Source organism: Aphelocoma coerulescens, chromosome 12 (assembly GCF_041296385.1).
Source record: "Aphelocoma coerulescens isolate FSJ_1873_10779 chromosome 12, UR_Acoe_1.0, whole genome shotgun sequence".
NCBI lineage: Eukaryota > Metazoa > Chordata > Aves > Passeriformes > Corvidae > Aphelocoma > Aphelocoma coerulescens.
The window spans coordinates 331,616-352,379 of NC_091026.1; the positions used below are offsets into that span (position 1 = coordinate 331,616).

At 41.9% G+C, this 20,764-nt stretch overlaps 1 protein-coding gene and 1 long non-coding RNA gene across 4 annotated transcripts in view; one reads left to right on the forward strand and one right to left on the reverse strand.

Moving 5' to 3' along the window:
* Window positions 1-20,764, forward strand: part of FGD3 (FYVE, RhoGEF and PH domain containing 3) — a 102,511-nt gene that overhangs the window by 64,033 nt on the left and 17,714 nt on the right. The window contains exons 5-16 of one of the 2 annotated variants that reach the window (XM_069028071.1): window positions 1,319-1,408; window positions 2,618-2,754; window positions 3,831-3,987; window positions 8,636-8,774; window positions 9,569-9,627; window positions 12,266-12,412; window positions 13,084-13,176; window positions 13,296-13,496; window positions 15,074-15,153; window positions 15,558-15,588; window positions 16,073-16,174; window positions 20,305-20,367. In XM_069028071.1, coding sequence (XP_068884172.1) covers window positions 1,319-1,408; window positions 2,618-2,754; window positions 3,831-3,987; window positions 8,636-8,774; window positions 9,569-9,627; window positions 12,266-12,412; window positions 13,084-13,176; window positions 13,296-13,496; window positions 15,074-15,153; window positions 15,558-15,588; window positions 16,073-16,174; window positions 20,305-20,367 — 1,299 coding nt within the window. The remainder of the gene's footprint in view (window positions 1-1,318; window positions 1,409-2,617; window positions 2,755-3,830; window positions 3,988-8,635; window positions 8,775-9,568; window positions 9,628-12,265; window positions 12,413-13,083; window positions 13,177-13,295; window positions 13,497-15,073; window positions 15,154-15,557; window positions 15,589-16,072; window positions 16,175-20,304; window positions 20,368-20,764) is intronic. The other variant, XM_069028072.1, reaches the window with a different exon arrangement.
* LOC138117592 (uncharacterized) lies at window positions 2,637-4,342 on the reverse strand. 2 transcript variants are annotated; one of them, XR_011154726.1, is made up of 3 exons: window positions 4,261-4,342; window positions 3,814-3,879; window positions 2,637-2,723 (listed from the first exon to the last, which is right to left on the reverse strand). It is a non-coding gene; the product is annotated as an uncharacterized lncRNA (long non-coding RNA). The 2 variants fall into 2 exon arrangements; XR_011154727.1 differs by having other exon boundaries at window positions 2,645-2,728.

Sequence of the window (20,764 nt, forward strand, 5' to 3'; positions counted from 1 at the left end):
ATTTTTCTCATCAACTTTATTTGGAAACAAAATAAGGTGTTGAAGAAGCTTAAAGAGAGCCTTTATTTGATATTTTCCAACAATCTGATGGTGGCCCACAGGGTTATGTCTAGAAGTCCTTGCCCCAAATGTGAGCACGAGACACAGGCATTTGGGATGGAGCACTGCTGCTGGTGACAGGCCCAGGTGCTTCCTGAACTGGAGATTGCCTCATGTGTTTAATTCAGCTGAATTTTGACTCTATGGATATTTCTGGTTCTTTTGTGAACCTGTGTGAAGGTTATTGCCGGCAGTGTTGTGTTGCTTGAGGAAGCAGCTCCTGAAGCAGCACCTTGGTGATTTTATTTGATGCCTTTCGGTTTTCCCATAGAAATAGTGATTAATTGTGCACAGTTGGTGGTTCTCCATTCCAGGAATCATCAATGCACCTCTTACCTTCATTGCATTTGTCTTTTTTTCTGGATCCAGCCCAGTATAGTTTCCCTGCATTTGATCATCCTTGCTGCCCATTTTCCATGTTTGTATTCCTGAACACAAGCTCTGTTCTGGACTGGTTTCATCAGATGTAGGCATGATGTTTAAAGTCTAACACTTTAAAAGAGTGTTGGGAAGCTCAAGCCTGTATTCTAGTAATTCAGGTATTTTTAAGCACGTAGCGAGCAAAGGGTCTATGTAGCTTTTGGCTAAACTGTGCCTAAAGTGGGTGCTTTATAACTGTATTTAGGGTTTTTAAGTAGTCATTTCTCATTCTACTTTTTAAAATGAGCTTAATGAATGGCTTCACTGAGTGATTTGGGTTACCTTGATGAAAATTCTTTCCAGGGAATTGGCCCGTGTTTAAAGCTGCACAAAAATCTTAGAAATGTGCCATAGAGAGTAATGCTGTGTTGGTCAAGTTAGAAATCTGGCCAAACAGCCTGGTTTCTAGTTTTTGTTTTAGTTACAGGACTTGAGTCCAAAAAGGAGAACAGTTGGTTTACAGTCTGTTGCCATGTTTTTCAAATAGACTAGACTTATTTCCAGGTTTAGAGGATGTTTCTGTTCTTTTTATAAAACCATACTGAGCTCAAGTGATGTTCTGACCAGCCACTGATTGCATTACTAATTGCTCTTTCAGAAAACAGCATTAAAAATGTCTCTGGAGCAAAGTGATCTTTTGAGGGATGTGGAGCAGATTCTGAAATGTGTTAACCTCTTTCACTCCAGGCTCCTCTGCTGGTAGGGGTTTTGGCCACTGACAAAATGGAAAAGAGAACAGTTGGTGGAACTTAAGTGTGTAGGTGCAGATGGATTGTGTAATTTGTAACTGTTTTTTCAGTGCACAGAGCCCCAACAGCTATTCAACATTGCCAATGAGCTGCTCCATACAGAAGAAGCGTATGTTAAAAGACTCCACCTCTTGGACCAGGTAATTCCATTTTGAATTAACTCTCCATTCTTTTCAGTGAGCAGCAATGATGTCGCCTGTCCATTGCCTAAGCTATAACTCAATATAGTGCAAATGCTGTGTGTAGGTGGAAGATGGAGTTTGCTTGCCAGGCTGTGTGCCATGGGTCCCAGAGGCAAGCTTTGGGCAAGAAGGTTCTCTGAGAAGGAACCAGAGGATCGGGATGACAGAAAGGGGAATGGGAGAGCAGCAGCCCAAGACACAGACACTGCCAGCATTTGGTTCCTCCCTGTGTGTATGGGGGAGGAAACTACAGGGACAATGAAGGCACTAAGAAGTGATGAAATCTGTGATTGCTCTTTGATGTGCAAGAAGTTGAAGTTTTACTAAAATCAGGCCACACGTGTCAGCCCCACGCTTACAATGAACTATTTTTTTACCACTGTGTTTTGTAATTGTTGTCCATCATGTTTACACATGGGGAAGAAGTAAAACTGGTGTGATGAGTCTGAACTTTCTTCCCCATAGACTTTGAGCTGATGCTACACAATTCAGGCATTTCTATAATTATCTCAAAGAAAAAAACCCATGAATGTGCAGGAAGGAAATAAAAATGAGGATGAGACACATTGCTAGCCAAGTGCTTTTTAAAAATGAGTAGAAGGAAAAAAAAATTAGAAAACTGGCCTGGCTAGCAATATTGTTAGAAGCTGTAACTTGGAGAGCCCTTCACCCTCCAACTCTTGGAGCTCTATGGAAGACTTGCAGTGTTTGTATTAGATGAGCAGAGACTGTTTCTAGACCACAGAAATCTAGGAAATGTCTTTCCCTTTTGTTTGGTACAGTGTAATTTTTCCTACTGAGAAAAACCCAAGCACATGGTTTATTTTGCTTTGTGTAAATAGCAGTAAATGCTTTTCAGGGACTGAATGTTCTTTGCAGCTTGCACTCCCAAATATGAGATGTCTGATCTCAGTAATTTCAATCTTTTTTTAATTACAGCTCAGATTTTCCTAGTTTTTTTATGGCCTATAGTGATATATCTAACCCTGCGTGACAGTGGGCTTAAGTTTTGTGAACCTCCTGAAAACTCCAGGGACTGGCTACCAGGGATCAGATCCTGTAGCTCTGTTCTAAGCAGTCAGCTTTGCAAAATTGCAATCTAAAATCAGCATGTCTAGGACTGATTTTCATAAAGAAATGTTGGTACTGTCTTGTTGCCTTCTGCAGGTTTTTTGCACTAAATTGTCCGAAGCAGGGATTTCATCTGAAGTGATAACAGGCATCTTCTCAAATATTTCTTCCATCTATTGTTTCCATGGACAATTTCTTCTTCCTGAGCTCAAAACAAGAATTACACAAGAATGGTAGGTAGCTGTCATTATAATTCTGTAAAAAATACTTTTTCAAGAAACTAAAGCAACCATAAGGCCTAGTCTACTTCAGAATTTTTTATTGTTTAATGCAGTAGTTACAGTAGTTATTTAATATGTTAATATGAAGTCTCTCAAACATTTCTGACTTAAAGAATAGGCCTGAGCACTCAAAATTTCCAGAATACATTGTGAGCATTTTTTCAGTTCAAAGTATTGCCAGGGCTATTTTCCTTACTGCATTCCCACTCTCCTGTTATTGCAGTACTACGAAATTGCAGTACTAGGAAGGAATGAAATTGTTTGTTTTGACCCCATAGCTGAAATAAAGATTTTCAAATACCAATTAAAATTTGGCTACTATAATAAGTTGAAGGTGGGACTTGCTGATTTTGGAGGTCTTTTCCAATCTTAATGATTCTATGATTCTGTAGGTTGTAGATAAGTCAGAAATGCAGTGATAGGTAGAAGGGTTAATTGTAAATTAACCTAGGAAACCAGATTTGAGGGGACACATTGGCTGCACAGTGTCCTGCAAGCTTCTTAACTGGCTAAAGAGGGTCTTGCCTGGGCAGAGTGGGGAAGAATGGCTGGCTCTCTGCCTGGCCCTGACTTTGGAGGAGAGAGATGTGTGGCTACTGCTGCTCCAGCCTGGGGTTGCTGGCCCCTAGGGATTCAGCTGAACTGAACTATCTCTTTGCATTAAAACCACTTCAGATGTTTGGCTGTGGTGGAAAAGGTTATTTTTAATATGTAAAAGTTTCCCACAAGGTTTTGTGCTGGGCAGAAGAGATATATAGATGTTCCTTTAATGATGTGTAGCCAGTCTGCTCTTTACTTAAAACAGTAGGGCAGAAATATTGTCCCTTGTACATGAGGATTCATCTTTGAAGTTTCATCTCGGGTATTGTATAGATTACCTTAAACTAAACTTAGCCTGTCTTGATTGCACATATGTTTAAGTGCTTGTGCATGTGGGAGACAACTGTGGAAATCTTACAGCTGTGTTTTCTGTCTGAAGATACTATTGATTCCAGAGGTTTCAGTACTTACCTGTCTCTTTGCCATAGGAGCGTCAACCCACGGCTAGGAGATATCCTGCAGAAACTTGCTCCTTTTCTGAAAATGTATGGAGAATATGTAAAGAACTTTGACAGGGCAATGGACATAGTGAACACATGTATGCAGCGGTCCTCTCCCTTCAAAGATGTTGTGCAGAATATACAGGTATGTTAATTGTTAATTGGCATAATAGGACTCGGAGATTGTTGTGGTTTAGGAGTGATGCTCCCCAATTTAGAGTCTCCAAAACCACACTGCCTCTCCCTTACTTCCCCCCTCTGCCCTTTTTCCCTCCCCCTCCCCCTGCAGTGGCTGAAGAGGAGAGCTGGAGGCACAAAAGGCAAAGATCATGGGTTGGGGTAAGAACAATTTACTGGAAAGGCCAATGAGATAAGAAAATGAACAGTAAGAACAAAAATATTAATAATAAAAGTGTACTAAAGAAAAAGTGCAGTGCTCAATCCCACCGCAGCCACGTCACCCAAACCACTCTCTCTGGTCAGGACCAGCATCACCCAAACTGCTCTGTGGGTCACATTTGCTGCACCATAAGGAAGCTTCTCCTCTGAAGTGAGAGCCTCTCTTCCAGCCTGGCAATGACCTGAGGTGTTATCCAATAACATTGGGGTCCTGGGCACACCCCCTACTGTTGACTGCAAAAAATTAACTCTGTGCTGGCCAGAACCAGGAATGAGAGATCCTCACTTAATTCAGTGTGTTTGTTTCCCAGTTCATGACACACATTGTCAAGATAATAAGACACTAATACTAAAAATACACTATTTTAGTGGCATTCCTTTATTCTCTTTTGCTGGTTCAAAGATTTCACACACAGCTTCTTTCCACTCAAGCTTTTATTTTTTACATTTTTTTTTAATATGGCTTTAAACTGACAGAGGGCAGGGTTAGATGGGATATTGGAAAGTAACTCTTCCCTGGGAGGGGGGTGAGACCCTGGCACACGCTGCCCAGAAAAGCTGTGGCTGCCCCATCCCTGGAAGTGTTCAAGACCAGGCTGGATGGGGCTTGCAGCAACCTGGGATAGTGGACACGGGTTGGACTGGATGGTCTTCAAGGTCCCTTCCAACCCAAACCATTCCAAGATTCTGTGGTTTAAGAGGAGTATCAGAAGTCACAGAATGAAACTTCACCCTTGGCCCAGTAATTCTGACTCTTTTGGATTTGTCTCCCTCATTTCTAATTTTTTTTTTTTTTTAATTAATACATTTTCATTTTGAGGTGGGTGGGTTTGAGTTTGGACATGTCACTGACAGCATCTCCTGTTTGTCTGGTTTTCCCGAGGCTTCCAAAATGGCACACAGCTTGTGGGATCATAGCTCCACAGGAGGATGCTTAACACGGATTTTCATGTGTTTTCTCATAATTGCACGAAAAGCTGCTCAGGGAGAGGGAAAGAGCTCCGGTTATGTGATGTATCCATAAAACTGCTCTATCCTGCTCGACCCCTGGGCCAGCTGAAGAGATGCAGGCTCCAGCACGCTCATGAGCATCCCTGCGGCACTCCTGGGAAAGGAGATACCGTCCTTTGGGAGGGGAGGGCTGGCAAGGAGTGGGTTAAGCTTGAGCAGGGAGCGCAGCTGCCTGCCCTAAATGGGAGGATTGTGGCTGGGCCAGCTGTCAGGAATCAAGTAATCCCCGAGCAAGCTGGGAGAGGAGAGGCCCTGTGTGGAGGTTTAGGGTTGTGTCAGAGACTCAGACAAAAGTTTGGAGAAGCAAGGACTGGGGGAGGTCCTTTCCTGCCACGCTGCTGCTCCACATGGCCTTTTCTTACCCTTTTTCTGCCTGCGCCCATCCTGCTCCCACTAAGGGCATGTGCAGCAGCACTGTGTTTTGCTGTCCCCAGCCTGTGGCAAGCCATGACTTTCTGCCGGGTAAATCCATTTGGGACTGTTTTCCCTACAGCACAGGCAATTCTCTTCCCTAAAATTCACCTGTCTCTTCCCACCACCAAGCTTCCAACACAAATGATGTGTATTACCTGTTGATCTGCACCTGTTCCAGACTATGAGCAGAACTCTTGCCAGGCAGTGTGGGCACTGGCAATGCAGGTAGGAGGTGCAGCTCGGAAGCCTGCTGATGACAGAATTGCACTGTAAGTTATTCAGTCACACCTGCGCAGCACCTTTTGCTCCGTTGCTCAACGATCATAGCTGCAGGAGGCAGAGACTGGACCCAGAATGCTTAGTCCACTCATCTGACATATCTGTGCACTATCAAAAGCCCCTGAGAGTTATCAACATACCAGCTGAAGTGTGCTGTGATCCTTCGGGGATGCACTGTCTACCTAAGCTGCTAATGGAATAGTATATGTATACTATACAGCTTAAGGCATTCACTGTTACTAATTACGTCAAATTAGGGAAAGCAGAAAACAAAAATCATATGCTATTAGTAAGATGATGACTGTGATTTATCCAGTTCACATTAGCTGACCTTGAAGATAAAAATACTTTCTGTTCTGTTCACATCTACTTGCTGGGGCCAAAACTTAATAGCTGGTGAGTTTATTATGACTTGGTTTGTCAACTTGCTCCTTATGCCATCATGGAAGTATACTGTGATGTATATACTACATATAATAAATAATTATATATTATTTATATATATATTTATATTTTTATCTATTATATGTATTTATGTGTTTTGGATTCTTACACGAATTAAATACAGAATAAACATTTATCTAGTAAGGAATCCTACTGCAAACTCAGTAAACTTTAAACATCACATGGCACAAAACTTTTCCTGTTTGGAAGTTTGCTTTGTCACTGTTGCCTTTTCAAAGAGGTATATTTGCATGTGAATGCAGCTGAAGTGGGTCTTGAAATGACTTCCTCCTCTGCTTTCCTAATGCTGTCCCATGTTCAGGTTCATCCTATTGCAGAAATAAAGGGACATGAAGAAGGTTATAGTAAGTGGATTTGGGAATAAAATCCAAGTGCTAGTAGCATGAAGTTCTGTGCCCTGGATTCTCTGATTCTGTCCTTCACAGCTGTGTTTTCTGGTGCCGTAAAACTCTGAGAGGTAATAAATTCATTTCAGCTCCACTAAACAGAAATATTGCTCTCCCTTTTACACTGTGACAAGATATTCTTGAAACCGAGTTTAGTCCTTTGAATTTCTGGAAGGACAGCTAATATTTTTCTCTCAGACATTCATCCTATTATCTCCAGCCTTGCTGTGAGAATGGAGCGAGTCAGCAGCGTGGTGTGGGCTGGAATATTTATGAGGAAATTGCAGATACTTGAAACAAGTTCCTTTCTCTGAGAAACGCACAGTGAAATTAATATGGTTGTAGAGAGGCTGCTTACACTAGAACAGACAACATTAGTGGGCTGATGTAAAAATAATGCTGTGTAGAAGAGCTTGTGTGTGTCTGTGGTTAACATGTTGCTGTGGAGTCAGATTACATCGCCAGCAGAAACTTCCTGTATGCTTTAAAGCAAGTTACTGGTTCTTACTGAGATTCTCATCTCTCCTCTTTTAAATAGAAATACTCTTTTGCTTCACAGGATCCTATGAAAACAGGTACACTGCAATACTTGGTGCCATTGCATGCAGAGCACATCAGTGCCTTATTGAGTGATATTTAGTGTAATCAGGCTCAAACCTCCTCCCCTTTTTGGCCAAGTGAAAAAAAAGTAGAATTTGAGAGTGCTCTGCCTTTCAAAGCTGGTGTGTGAGCAGTGTGTCTGCTGCTCATACAGTGAGCTCTGGCAAGCAATATATATCCCTGGGGGCATTCTGATTTCATGTTGGGGGAACAGTGCTGCACAGGGCCATGGATGGGAAGAGCTTTTCTGAGCCTTCTGAAAGAAGAGAGTTGCATATTGGCAGAAAAAGCCAGACATGAAACGAAGATTCACATAAAACCTGTCAGCTCTGATATCTGCTGTTGGGCAGGAAGGCTCCATGGTTGTATCTGGAGAGGCTGGATCCGAGGCCAGTGGTCTGAGGTTCAGCAAGGCCAAGTGCTGGGTCCTGTCCTTGGGTCACAACAGCCCCTGCAGCTCCAGGCTGAGCCAGAGGGGCTGGAAAGGCCCTGGGGGTGCTGGTGGCAGCAGCTGAACAGGAGCCCAGGTGGGCAAGAAGGACCAGGGCACCCAGGCCTGTTCCAGCCATGGTGGGGCAGCAGGACCAGGGCAGTGCCCATCCCCTGTGCTGGGCACTGGTGAAGCCCCACCTCAGCTCCTGGGGTCAGTTTTGGGCTCCTCACAACAAGAATGACCTTGAGGGGCTGGAGCATGTCCAGAGGAGGGAACGGAGCTGGGAAGGAGCTGAGGGAGTTGGGGGGGCTCCACCTGGAGAAAAGGAGGCTTGGGGGAACCTTCTCGCTATCTACAACTCCCTGACAGGAGGGGGCAGCCAGGGGTGGTCGGGCTCTGCTTCCAGGGAACAAGGGACAGGACAAGAGGGAATGGTCTCAAGCTGGGCCAGGGGACGGTTTAGACTGGATATTAGGGAAAATTTCTTCATGGAAAGGGTTGTCCAGCCCTGGCACAGGCTGCCCAGGGCAGTGATGGAATCACCATCCCTGAAGGGATTTAAAAGATATGCAGATGTGGCAGTTGTGGACTTGGTTTAGTGGTGGCCTTGGCGGTGTTAGGTTTATGTTTGGACTTGATCATCTCAAGGGTCTTTTCCAACCTAATGAGTCTGTTGATCCATGAGGGCTTGAGAAGTTCCTGTACGTTCCTCTAGCTGTATGTGAATGGTCATTTTTCCTTGCTGTTAAACACCAAAGGCAGGAACAAACCCAAAACCTCCTGTTCTTGTTTTCTCTCCATTACAGAAACAGGAGGTATGTGGGAACCTGACTTTGCAACATCACATGCTTGAACCAGTGCAAAGGATTCCTCGTTATGAGCTTCTTCTGAAGGACTATTTAAAGAAACTTCCGGAAGAATCTCCAGACAGGAAAGATGCTGAAAGTACACGTAAACTCCTTTCTGTCTAAAAGCTCAGTGAAATCTTGGGCAGTTTTTTCTTCACATGTTCAGATATTTATAACCAGGACTATGTTAGAAATGGAGATTTGAATTAATTAAATTACGGCCAAGCAAAAGGATTTTGAGTGCTTCTGGAGTTGAGAAGAAAAGGGTTGGAATGCCAGCTCTAAGAATGAAAGCAGCTTTGGCAAATAAACGGTGACAATATGTTGACGTTTGCTCATATAGAACATCTGACATTTTTGTTTAATCCATTGTGTTGCCAAGGACAAAGACAGGAGGACATCCTTGCAATAGCCAGAGGAAGAAAGGAAGAATTGTTTTAAATTTGTATTGTATTTAACTGTGTATTTCTTGGCAAGAAAGCCTGTTAGACTCTGTTTATATGGTGAAACAGGGGAAATGGACTTCTCTTGATTACGAGGAGTTTTTGATCTCAACCAAAAGAGGGTCCATATTACCATAAGCAGGCAAGCCCTGTTTTAGGAAAACAGTCTTAAAAATATGCTTGGGTAGACTTAAGTGAGACTTAACTTTTAGTAGGTGATTCCTAGACGGCGAGGGTTTTTTATCACTGTGCTTTGGCTCATCTAGATTTTTAGGAGAGAAAGATGAGACATAGATCAGCTGAATATGCAGAAGTGATTGTGTCTATAATTGCTTATGTAACATCATAAGGAAGGAAAAACAATAATCAGAGAGGTGAACCCATCCCCCAAGGTGCCATTACAAGGTATAATCTAGAGAATGCATAACTGTTCACACCTTTATTGCAGAGTCACTGGAGCTGATATCGACAGCAGCGAACCATTCCAATGCAGCCATCCGGAAGATGGTGAGTAGCAATTCCAGAATGGAATCGTGATCTGACTGAAACACTTGGCTAAACTGAGGGCCTCCTGCTGCAACAGGCTCAGTATGGTAGACTGGGGAGGATACCTGACTGTCAGTCAGACTTTAAGCATGTGTTGGATGTCTGAGCTCTTTTTACTGTAAATGCAGTTTCTGTGCATTGTTTGTCTTAAATTCCACTTCCCTCATTCTTAAGGACCCAATGAGTTGGGAAAGGAAGTCTTCATAAAACTCATTATTTGCTTTTCCTTGAAAAATGTTGAAAGTATTCCAATTAGGTCCATTCACAAGGTGTCCTTGCAGATTTTCACACTAGTTTTTTAGTCCTACAGGTCTTCAACAGAATGAAGGTCGCTTTCATTTGATTTTAGCTCGTCTTAAGTGCACAGAATGTGCATTTTGCATGCATCGGTAGCTTTGGAAAGCTGTGCTTCAAAAGCTGGGCAGTCAGACTGTGGAGATTTCAGACATGAGCACATGTTTTACATATAGAAGAGCCAGTGCATTACTATTAAAGTAAAAGGGCTTTATAGCTGCAGATGTGCACCCAGGTGTCCCAGGACATTTTGTATCTAACAGACCTGAAATGCTCTGTATCTGTCTTAGCACCCTCTGGCCATTTGGGGGTGCAAAGTTTATACCCTTCCCTATCAGACCATTACTTCCTCTCCCAGCTGGTGGGGACACTGTGAGACCACGTTTCCTGTGGCTGCTATGGGGAAGTAACCAGCTGATGTCTGTATATTGTCAGTATGTCTGAAAACAGTTAGGAAACCATCTGTTTCTATTTGAGTCTAGCATGTACTCGTGATAAGGATATATTTTGGTGGAAAATTTTCTGGTTTGGGGCCTCTAACAACTCTTTTCTGGAGGGCTGTGTACAGTATCTCTGCAGACATCAGGAATATGAAACAACCGGCTCATTGGTTTTTGTGTCAGTTGCTTTTTCTGTCAGTACACAAGAATCCATTGGAAAAGGCTGCTATAATAATTTTGCTGCATGAGGTCCAAGCCAAACTGAAAGGAAAGCGAGTGCTGTAGCAAAACCTCCAAAAGTTACTGGAGGGTTGAATTAATTGTTGGCTGCTTTCTCCTGTCGTCGTGCAGTAGAAGAAATAAATCATGCTTCCAAAGCTGAATTTTCCTAAAAGTGCAAATATTCCTCAGGTTTTGGATCTATTTTTGTGTTCTAGTTTCTCCTTTAAAAAATATATAGTTTGATAAGGTCACTGTTGTTTGTTTGCTTTTTGTTTGTTTGTTAGTAAAATTAGTGGAATCTCTTGCTCATCATCCCGTTTGGTGGAAAAAATCTGCTGCCTTTTGGGGATTAGATGATTTACTTACTTGTTTTAGTCCACAGCCCCCACCTTCCATTTTGTTTGCAGTATGTTCATTTTAATGGTTTGAGTTTTTGTTTCTTTTTTGGTGTTTTTTTTTTTTTTTTTCTGCTGTTCATTTCTTTAATTGTTGGTCAGAAGAACTGATTAGGACAGGAACTGGTGTGATGTGTATTTGTTGTGAGAATTCTCAAGTCTTACGGAGGTAAACAAAGAGTGTAAAGACCTGGAATTCCAGCTTAACCTATAGGTAGGCAGACATTTGATTTAGAGATGTGTTCAGTCCTATCTATATTTGGGTGTAATTAGACTGATCTTGGTCCTCAATTCCTGACCTTTCCAAAGGCTGTAATTCAGGAGCAAGATGTACATACCTTCCTTATTTTGACTTGCTAAAGCTTGTGCACTGCTTAATAAGGCAGCTGCAAGTGGGTCAATGAGTCACCTTTATCCATTTGAATATTGTGTAGAGGGACTTTAATATTTAGATGTCTTAATGTAAAGTAGAAACAGTGGTTTGCTGAAAAGGAAATAGTAATCCCTTCATAAAGAATTTTGACCAAGATATAAGGATGTCTTTATGACATTAAAAGTATATTTCAAGCGTTTTGGCCGGCCTATTTCAGAGGTACTTTTGGCCATGGAGGCCCTGCATAGGACTGCAGCATTCCCCAGACAGCTGAGGTTTTAGACTTAGCTTAGAGCTGTGGAATGTGACCGTGCTTCCTGATGGAAACCTACCTCCAATTGTATCAGCAACGAACACAAGAGGTGACACTTCTCAGAAGTTGAAGAATTATCATATTGTGGCAGAAATCTTAGTCTGAAACATGGGGTGGAAACTGGTTTAATAAATTAAAACTTGGAAATTATTTGGTAACGTACACGTCTCCAAATTGGCTATTGATTTTATTGGACATTTCTTCTAAAGTTCCAAAGATTAATATTTGGACTTGATGATCTTAGAGATCTATTTCAACCTTTATGATTCTGTGATACATATTTATTGTTGAATAATAATAGTCTAAAAATATAAAATAAACTGATCTCAAAATGTCATTAAATAGTACAATCTAAGTATAACTAATCCAGTACAACTACTCCAGAGTGGGGAATAGTACTGAAGAGTATGAAACAGATTGTAATATAAATGCAAAGCTATAGCAGAAGTGAAAGACTGTTTTCATTCAACTGACATGCATTTACCACAGAAATGATAGAGTGGGCAATAGACCACATGGAATAATTTTTTAAAATTTAAATTGCTGGGGGTTTTACCTGCAGGAAAAGATGCACAAGCTTTTGGAAGTCTATGAGCGCCTGGGTGGTGAAGAGGATATTGTTAACCCAGCTAACGAACTCATTAAAGAAGGACACATTCAGAAACTTTCAGCAAAGAATGGCACAGCACAGGATAGGTATTTATTCCTGGTGAGTATTTTAGTTGCTCTTTTATTTTCAGGGTTGTGCTCTGGTTGGATGGGCCTTAGAGCAAACTGATCTAGTGGAAGCGGGCCCTTCTCATGGCAGGGCTGGAATGAGATAGGCTTTAAGGTCCCTTTCAACCCAAACCACCCTTTGAATCTATGGTTCTGTGGTACTTTTCCATCTTCCTAAGCTCAAAGACAAAAAGCATTCATCAGCTGAGCCCAGCTACTCCTTCTGAGCAGCAGTTTTCTCTTGAAGCATTTTCCTCAAGGATTTCCTTCTTTCTTCCATGCTGTGCCTTTGCTGATGCCTTGACATGCCCAAAGGGGCATCTCCCTCCTGAGAGGCTGGGTTTTTGCAGAGTGCCACAGGAGGTGCTTTCCAGCCAAACGACCTTGCTGGAGGAGATGGCCAGCTCTTGCTGGCACTGGGAGAAGAGCTCTCATGCTTCCAAGGCAGTCAAATTCAGAGGGAGGGGCAGAAGGGAGAAGTGACTGGCTGACACGTTTCTGTCTGCCCACTTCTTTCGGTGATGATCCATCAGCCTCACTTTCACCTTAAATCTCTTCTTGAGAACTATGTCTTGGAGTAAAACACACCAGAGCCCTAAACTTTCACAATGCAGGCTGTGTCCAGCATGTAATCCCCTGAGTTAAACTCTTGCCTTATTGCAGTTTAACAGCATGGTTCTGTACTGTGTGCCAAAACTGAGGCTGATCGGCCAGAAGTTCAGTGTCCGAGAGAAGATGGACATTGCAGGACTGCAGGTTTGCATCTCTTCTTTTCCCTTTTTTTTTGATAGCTTCTTGATAGCTTCAGATCCCTGCTGAATCCAAACACATAACATTACATGAATGTAAAAATATAATACAATTCTAAAATCCAGCTTTGGATCACTTTGGATCAATGCAGCTTTTCCACTACGAGGAAGACCTTAAGGTGCTGGAGTGTGTCCAGAGAAGCACAACAGAGCTGGGGAAGGGTCTGGAGCACAAGTCTGATGAGAGAGCTGGGGTGGATTCTGTCTGGAGATAAGGAGCGAGACCTTCTTGCTTTCTACAACTGCCTGAAATGTGGGTGTAGCCAGGTGAGGGCTGGCGTCTTCTTACAGGTGACAGGATGAGAGGAAGCAGCCTCAAGTTGCACCAAGGGAAGTTTAAGTTGGATATTAGGGAATATTTCTTCACTGAAATGGTTGTCCAGCCCTGGCACAGGCTGCCCAGGGAAATGGTGAAGTCACCATCTCTGGCAGTGTTCAAAAAACATGTGGATGTGGCACTTGAAAACATGGTTTTGTGGTGAATGTGATGGTGCTGTTTTGACGCTTGGACTTGATGATCTTAAAAGTCTTTTCCAACCTTAACGATTCTATGATTGTATCTCTTTTTGGTTTTTTTGGTTGGTTGGTGTTACAAACCAGTTTAACACAGAAGACCAAAGAAAATAAGCTTCTGTGAATAAAACGGATCGAACGCAGAGAGGTTCAAAATATACCCCAAATCTTGATTAAAACCAAATGAGTTTAGATCTTGGTGCCAAAAAAAGTGATGCATTTTATTTAATAGGAAAAGAGGCATAGAGAAAGAAAGAAAAGAAGGAAAGAAAGAAATAGAGAAGAGGTGTGCATGGGTGGGGGGGACAGAGAGAGAGTGACAGGGGTTAGGTAGAAATAGATCACCCTCCCGGGGGTCCCAACGATGTCTCATTGCTCCCCTCCATCTGGTCTTCTTGGTGGTGAGGGTCCCCTGCTGTCACCACCATGCCAAAAAGTATAGAATCCAGTGGATTAATGCAGGTGGGAAGGCCTGCCCTGTGGAGAGCTAGTTTGACACTGTCCCTTGCAACACTGTGGATCTGTTGCATCACGTTGCAGTGCTCTGGTGCAGAGTCTGGGGACCCCTTTGGGGGAGCCTTTGATGGGCCATGACTCTGCTGTCCTTGTGGATGTGGCTTTTCCCAGGGTGAAGAGGCTGACAGCTGAGCACCTCTACACCCCAGACGATGGGCGTTCACTGCTCAGACCAGAGGCTTTTCCACTTCACAGCCGAAACCTCTCCTGCCCCCACCCTTTAGTGGGAGGGTCTCTTCGAGCCTGGCAGCTAATAGCCCCAGGGCTGTGGTCTCCACCCGGAAGGTGCTAAGCTTGATCCCTCTGTTAATGGATTATTCTCCCCTGAGTCACTTTATCTTATCTTCATCAACGAGCAGCATAGGGCTCCATTCAGGGTTTTGGTGGTTTTCTCTGCAGCTTTTGTACAGTTTTGCTATAATAGGCAAAAGTCCTTCATGAAAGTGTTTAAACTATAAATTACAACATTTCAGTCTCCGACAGTTGGGTTTTTTAAATTTTTATGAGAACCATTCAAAGGGGAGCAGAATAATGGTGACTGTGTGTGACGTGTTTGGATTGAGAGCCCTACCTTGTCCCCTGGCTGGCACAGGAGCCACTTCCTTCCCCTACTGCTGTAGGAGTCTGGTTGGTGATACAGACCCACACATTTTGTAGCAAGACAGGTAACTGTGGAAACACTCCCTTATTTTTTCTACTTCTATACTTTATTCCAAATGATCCTTTCGACTAAGCATTTCAGAGAATGACTCTATTTGTAAGTCATTAAAAATGTTGGAAAGACAATGAGTAAAGAGCTGATGTGCTTTTTACAGGTCCAAGAAATTGCCAAGCAAAATGTGGCTCATACATTTTCCATAACAGGAAAAAAGAGGTCATTGGAACTACAAGCCAGGTATGGTACTTGTTCTGTCTTTGAAGAATTGTGAATATGTATGGAGAAATTGATCTATGGGCTGTGTGAGTGTGACAGAGCTTTAAATCACAAGGTGAGCAGCAGAGGTGGGTAACTTAGATATGCAAGAGAATGTTGGTCCTAAGTCAAAGTGTGTTGATTGCCTTTATTCAATGCTTGCAGTATTTAAAGTAGTGCTTGTAGGGTCCACTGTGTCAACAAGTCAAATATTTTTGACACTTGGTAATAATTACTGTCAATAATTATTAATAATGTTTATAAAATAGTGGATAACAAAGCTAAAAATCTAATGGATATAAAGCCGTGAAGCTGTGAATTGAATTAACTGAAAATACTGTAAGTAGAATGATGATGTTTTCTCTATTTTTCTTTTGTTTTAACAGGACAGAAGAGGAGAAGAGGGAATGGATTCATGTTAGTACAACGCACCAATGATAAGGAGGGCAATAACCATGCAGGCAGCATCTAAAATTATCATTTTGGGGTTCTGAATTAACGTGGCTGTGCAGGGAAGCTGGGTGGGCCAGTCTGGCAGAGCTGCTCATGGAGAAGTGTGGAGTCCAGTCAGGGTCCCAATGATGACCAGCTGGCCCCAGAAAGTATCTGTGAGCTCAAACTGGGCTCCCCTTTCCGGCATTCCTCAAGCCCAGTATGAGAAGAGACTGCGGCATCAGACCTTGTATATTCTTCCAGTTTGACTTGTAGAGACACTGTCTGATGGCAGTCTTAGTTTTTAACTTAAACGATAATAGGTTAACACCACCACTTAAGGTTTTTAAGTTTCCCTTTAATTTATACAAGTGTAAGGGTTTTTCACCAAACGATAATCCTACCCATCTTCCTATGAGAGAATTTTTTTTGGTTATGCTTCTCATCTTAGCTGACATTTTTGTCTCAGGTGATTCAAGCCACAATAGAAAAGCACAAACAGAACAGTGAGACATTCAGAGCTTTCAACAGCTCTTTTTCACAAGAGGAGGAGCATCTTCCTGATTCCTCAGTAAGTACCAGTGCTACGTTCTCCTTTGCCAGAGCAGTTTTACCAGCAGTTAAGGCTTGCACAGCTAACTTTAAAATAGTGGAGTCTTGTTCTGGATTTTTATATGACATTACAGGGCAGTCATCTCCATTTCTCTGGCTCTCAAATGTGTATCAGTCGCAGTTACTCAGCTGTGTAGATACGGAATAAATTACCCAGGGCAATTCACTGCCAGAGACCCATCAGTCATGTTTTCCAGGCTGGTGGCTTTTTTTAGCAGAACAGGTGTAATTCCTCAATGTTATGAGTGCTTAGCTGTTTGGAATGTTGTTTTTGTGGCTGGGAGATTTTGTTCATTACTTTTCCCCATCTTATCAGAGATGCATTTTGGGATTTTTTCTTTTATATAATCAAAGAAATATTTTATTATTATTTAAAATATTTTAAAGAATCAGAATGAAAATTATGCATTTTTAAAAGGATCTTAAAATGCTGTCTTATAAATAGTAAATATATTTCAGAAAAAATACTCTTCAACGAAATATGCAAAATAGTCTTGAAAGTTTATTGTTTCTCTTCAGCTGTAAGGTATCACTCTGTGTTGGTTTGCTAGGAATTCCATTTTAGAAGTATTCACATCAGGACAGTATCTCTCCATTCAACTTGAAAATGATGGTGATAACCTTAGCCACAGGCATTTGCTACAAGCTAAAGAGGAATAGGGCCTGGGAGAGCAAAATATTTCGGAATATCATGCAGTCCTGCCTGTAACTTTATGACTTCAGACATGGTCGATCTTGGAGCAGAGGGAGAGAAGGTCCATTTGCAGAAGTTGAACTTTGGGAGCTTTTTATCTTCCCCCTCCCCTGCCTCCTAAACTGTTTGGGTTTTTTTTTTGTTTTGGTACCTAACCATTTTTGACATCTCTCCTTGGAGGTTCAGGACTGATTTGGTGACTCAATAATCTGGATTTTTTATCCGCCTGATTTCCCAGGGGCCTCAGGAGAGATGTTGGAGATGCCTTTCATCCCAGCATAATCAGATTGCCAGTGAAGATCTTCTCAACACTCTGTAGTCTAGAATACTGCTACTGATAGCAGCCAGCAATGAGCCATTTTCAGAATGTGGCATAGTTTACTTATCCTGAGCTACTCAACAGCTGAAAATACTTAAAAAAAAATAGAAAATACTCAATTCTTGCCTATATTTTTCAGTTAACTCATGGCTGCTTTCAGAGCCAGGATGCTTTGATGGAAAAAAATCTTTTGCTAATAAGCAAACTAATCAGCACACTTCTTTCTATGTAATTAAGACACAGCATCTGGTCAACTTCATTATTATTGTCTTGCTTTGTAAATTCAATTTGATTTTGCTTCTGTGTTCATGGTGTAGCCACATATTTATACTATTCATAAAAGTCAAGCAGAGCAGGAGTCTGGTTTATCCCTGGCTGTGATATTAAGGCAGTCTGTACTGCAATTTCTTTAAGGCCAGAATACTAACCTGCATATTAGGAGATTAGCTTCTCTAGATAATCAGCTTTGAAAACCAATGTAACAGCTAAATGTGACAGAAATTGCTGCCAGTTAAAATGAGCTGAAGTTGCTCCTGTAAGGAAAACTGGACAAATACTGAGAACATTCTTAACTGCAGTACGCTGCGCTGGGTAGCACCCACCATACATATCATGTGTGGAATACTGGGCAGCAACTTTAGAGGAAAAAGTGATCCTTTTTTTCTCTCATGAGTCAAGAAATAGATATGCACTCATGGATTCCTGGCTGGATCTGTAGCAGCTACTAGAAATCAGCCTGTGAAAAGAGTAAAATTGTTTTTCTCCCATCCTTGGCCATACATTTACTATGTTATAGTGCTTAGGCTGGTTGCAGTTCCTGATCAGCACATACAATTCTGACCATGCTTGTGTTTCCTTGCTGACTCACATAAGCTCATACCAGCATTTTAGGTTGGTGTCAACCTGAAATCTGCCTACAGAAGACTTGTGGTTTCTGGGAAGTGCAGAAATCTGAAATTTGACCTGATTCTTAAGATTATGCCTGTACAGGCCTTCATCAATTAATGGACTCTCACCTGTCAGGAGGGGAATATTCAGTGTCATTGCCCATCAGTGCCAGGCAGGGTAATGGTAGCTGTAGTCTTTTTAAAAAGTCTTTTTAGAAAGCTTTCAGGTTCCTTTGGGGTTTAGTTCCTCCATTTTCACCTGCATCATTTCTGGGCTATGTGAAGGGTGTTTTTAAAGCCATCTAAAAATGTTCCCAAGGAAAAGGGCCTCTTTCACCACTGCTTCACCTCAGAAGACTTGGAGGCTTCTGGTGTGGCAAAGGACCCAGTTTGTGCAGTCTTGGAAGGCTGGCAAGGAAAAGTGCTGCAGAGAGCTGAGCTCTGTGGAAGTGACATCCCCAAGATTTGAGATTGAGAATGCTTCTACTAGTTAAATCATGATTGTTAGATGCTGAATAGTTATTATTTCCCTCTGCTGTTTCTGTCCCCATAGATCTGGGGTGCTTCTGACAAACATGTCAATAACCATTCTTACCAGATCTTAGGCACTGAGTGGTAATGGTAATGTAACAGGGAGAAGCCCTTTTAAAATATTTTCCAGGCAAGAGTAGAGGGTATTTGATTTTTAGCCCATTATTTCAAATAAAAAAACAGACATGGGGATCTGAATAGGCAGCTGGAGAAATTTATTCTTTTCCCTAAATTTGCTGGGGGTTTTCTCAATCTCTTCTTCAAACCCTGTTTTTTTCTCCACATTTTTCTTTTTCCAAGTCTTGTCACAGCACACAGATGCCCTTTTACTACGCAAAGTAAAACCCTGGGTTGATTAGAATTCCAGTGAAAAGAGCCCCCTTTGCAAAGGACTGAGGAACAGATAATGTGACCACCTTAGGGTTGCTGGGTTTTTGCAGAGGCAGAAATAGCTGATTAGAGCTGAGTAGTGATGCTTCCCTTAATTCAATCACATTCCCTGAGGAAGCGCTCTAGGGTGACACAGCCCTGGCCCCAGGGGATGCATTTGCTCCTTTCCTTGTTCTAAAGAGTTGATTGATTGTATGAGAATATAAATACATCCAATGAGGCATCAGAATTAATAGCTCTTCAATTTGGCCTCTTAAAGAGGTATTAAACCTTTTTGCTTTAAAATGAAATGAAGCCAGAGTGCCAAAATGCACTGGCCATTTGGATAATCTCAAGAGATGTTGTCTGCTTGATAAAGGAAGTATGATCTATGGGAATAAGAGGAGAATTTATCATGAGGAATCTAATAGTTTGAGAACCCTGTGTAAACTAGCAAACTCCCTGTAAATTAATTGCAGATAAGGTGGTTTTCCTTTCTTTTTAGAATGTAGCCTATGATTTTGGTACTCAATGTACAAAGCTTGTTATTTGCCCTCTATATGTATTGAATACTATTGAATGTATATGTAAGTATGGCATACATATAGATATATGAACTCTATATGAATATATATAGATATACAAACATCTGTGTCTGTTTAGTACATATACTTCTCTATGATTGAATAAACAGAGATGCCACTTTGCACTTATTTAGGGATTGAGAGGTATTGCAAAGAAGAAAAACTTAACTGAGTAGTGCTTGAATGGAGTAAATTTTGTTCCTCTCAGAATCAAGTGCCTTCACAGAGCCTTTGCTGTTTTGGCTGGCAGGCTCCGATAGAGCAGTGTCCTTCAAACCATGGCACTGCCTTTCTGCAGCATGTGGGGGACAGGCACAGTTTGCACCCAAAGGCAGGTTGGCAGTTCAGTGCCATCTGTAAGGTCATCCACATCAGAGCTCACCCCATATTTGAGGGTGGCTGAGCACATGTGCGACATATGTACCTGGTCTAGTGGAAGTTGTGCCTGCTCATGGCAGGGGGCTGGAACAAGATGAGCTTTAAGGTCCCTTTCAACTCAGCTCATTCTATGATTCTGTGATCTGATTATATGAATTAAAGTGTACTCACACACAAAGAGTTGAGGGGCAGAAAGTAAACTCTTTTTCTTTTCTCTTTTTCCCCCTCCCCTTGTTTTCCTTTGTTCTGTTTTCTTTTCAGTGTTTAATATATTTGAGGAAGAATGTCCATGTTGAAACTGTTCTGTGTCATTCTGTTTTTCCTCAGATAGCCAGCACCAGCTCAGTGGAATCAATGCCAGGAGCAGATGGTGGTGGTGCATTAGGAGGGGTGAGTAATTTGAAGCTAATACTTTAGTCAGAGCAGTGTTGGGAGGTGGGTTACATTTGCTTTGTAGCAGGAAAAAAAAAATCATATTTCAATATTGGTTTTATAGGGTTTATATCCTGCTATCTGTGGCTGCAGCTGTGCTGTCATTAGCTTCCTGGCTAAGTTATACCCATAGTTACTTACCATTTGCAGCATCAGGGAATTTGAATCTTGCTCAGATATGTCACAGAAACCAGGAATTTGAATCTTGCTCAGATATGTCACAGAAACCAGGAATTAGACTCTCCAACCAATTTGCTGGGTTAAAAAGCTGACATTACTTTATTAACAGTACTGGATGTGTGGGGGTTTCTCCTCAAAGCATGCATCGACTTCTTAAAGCAATATAACTCATTCA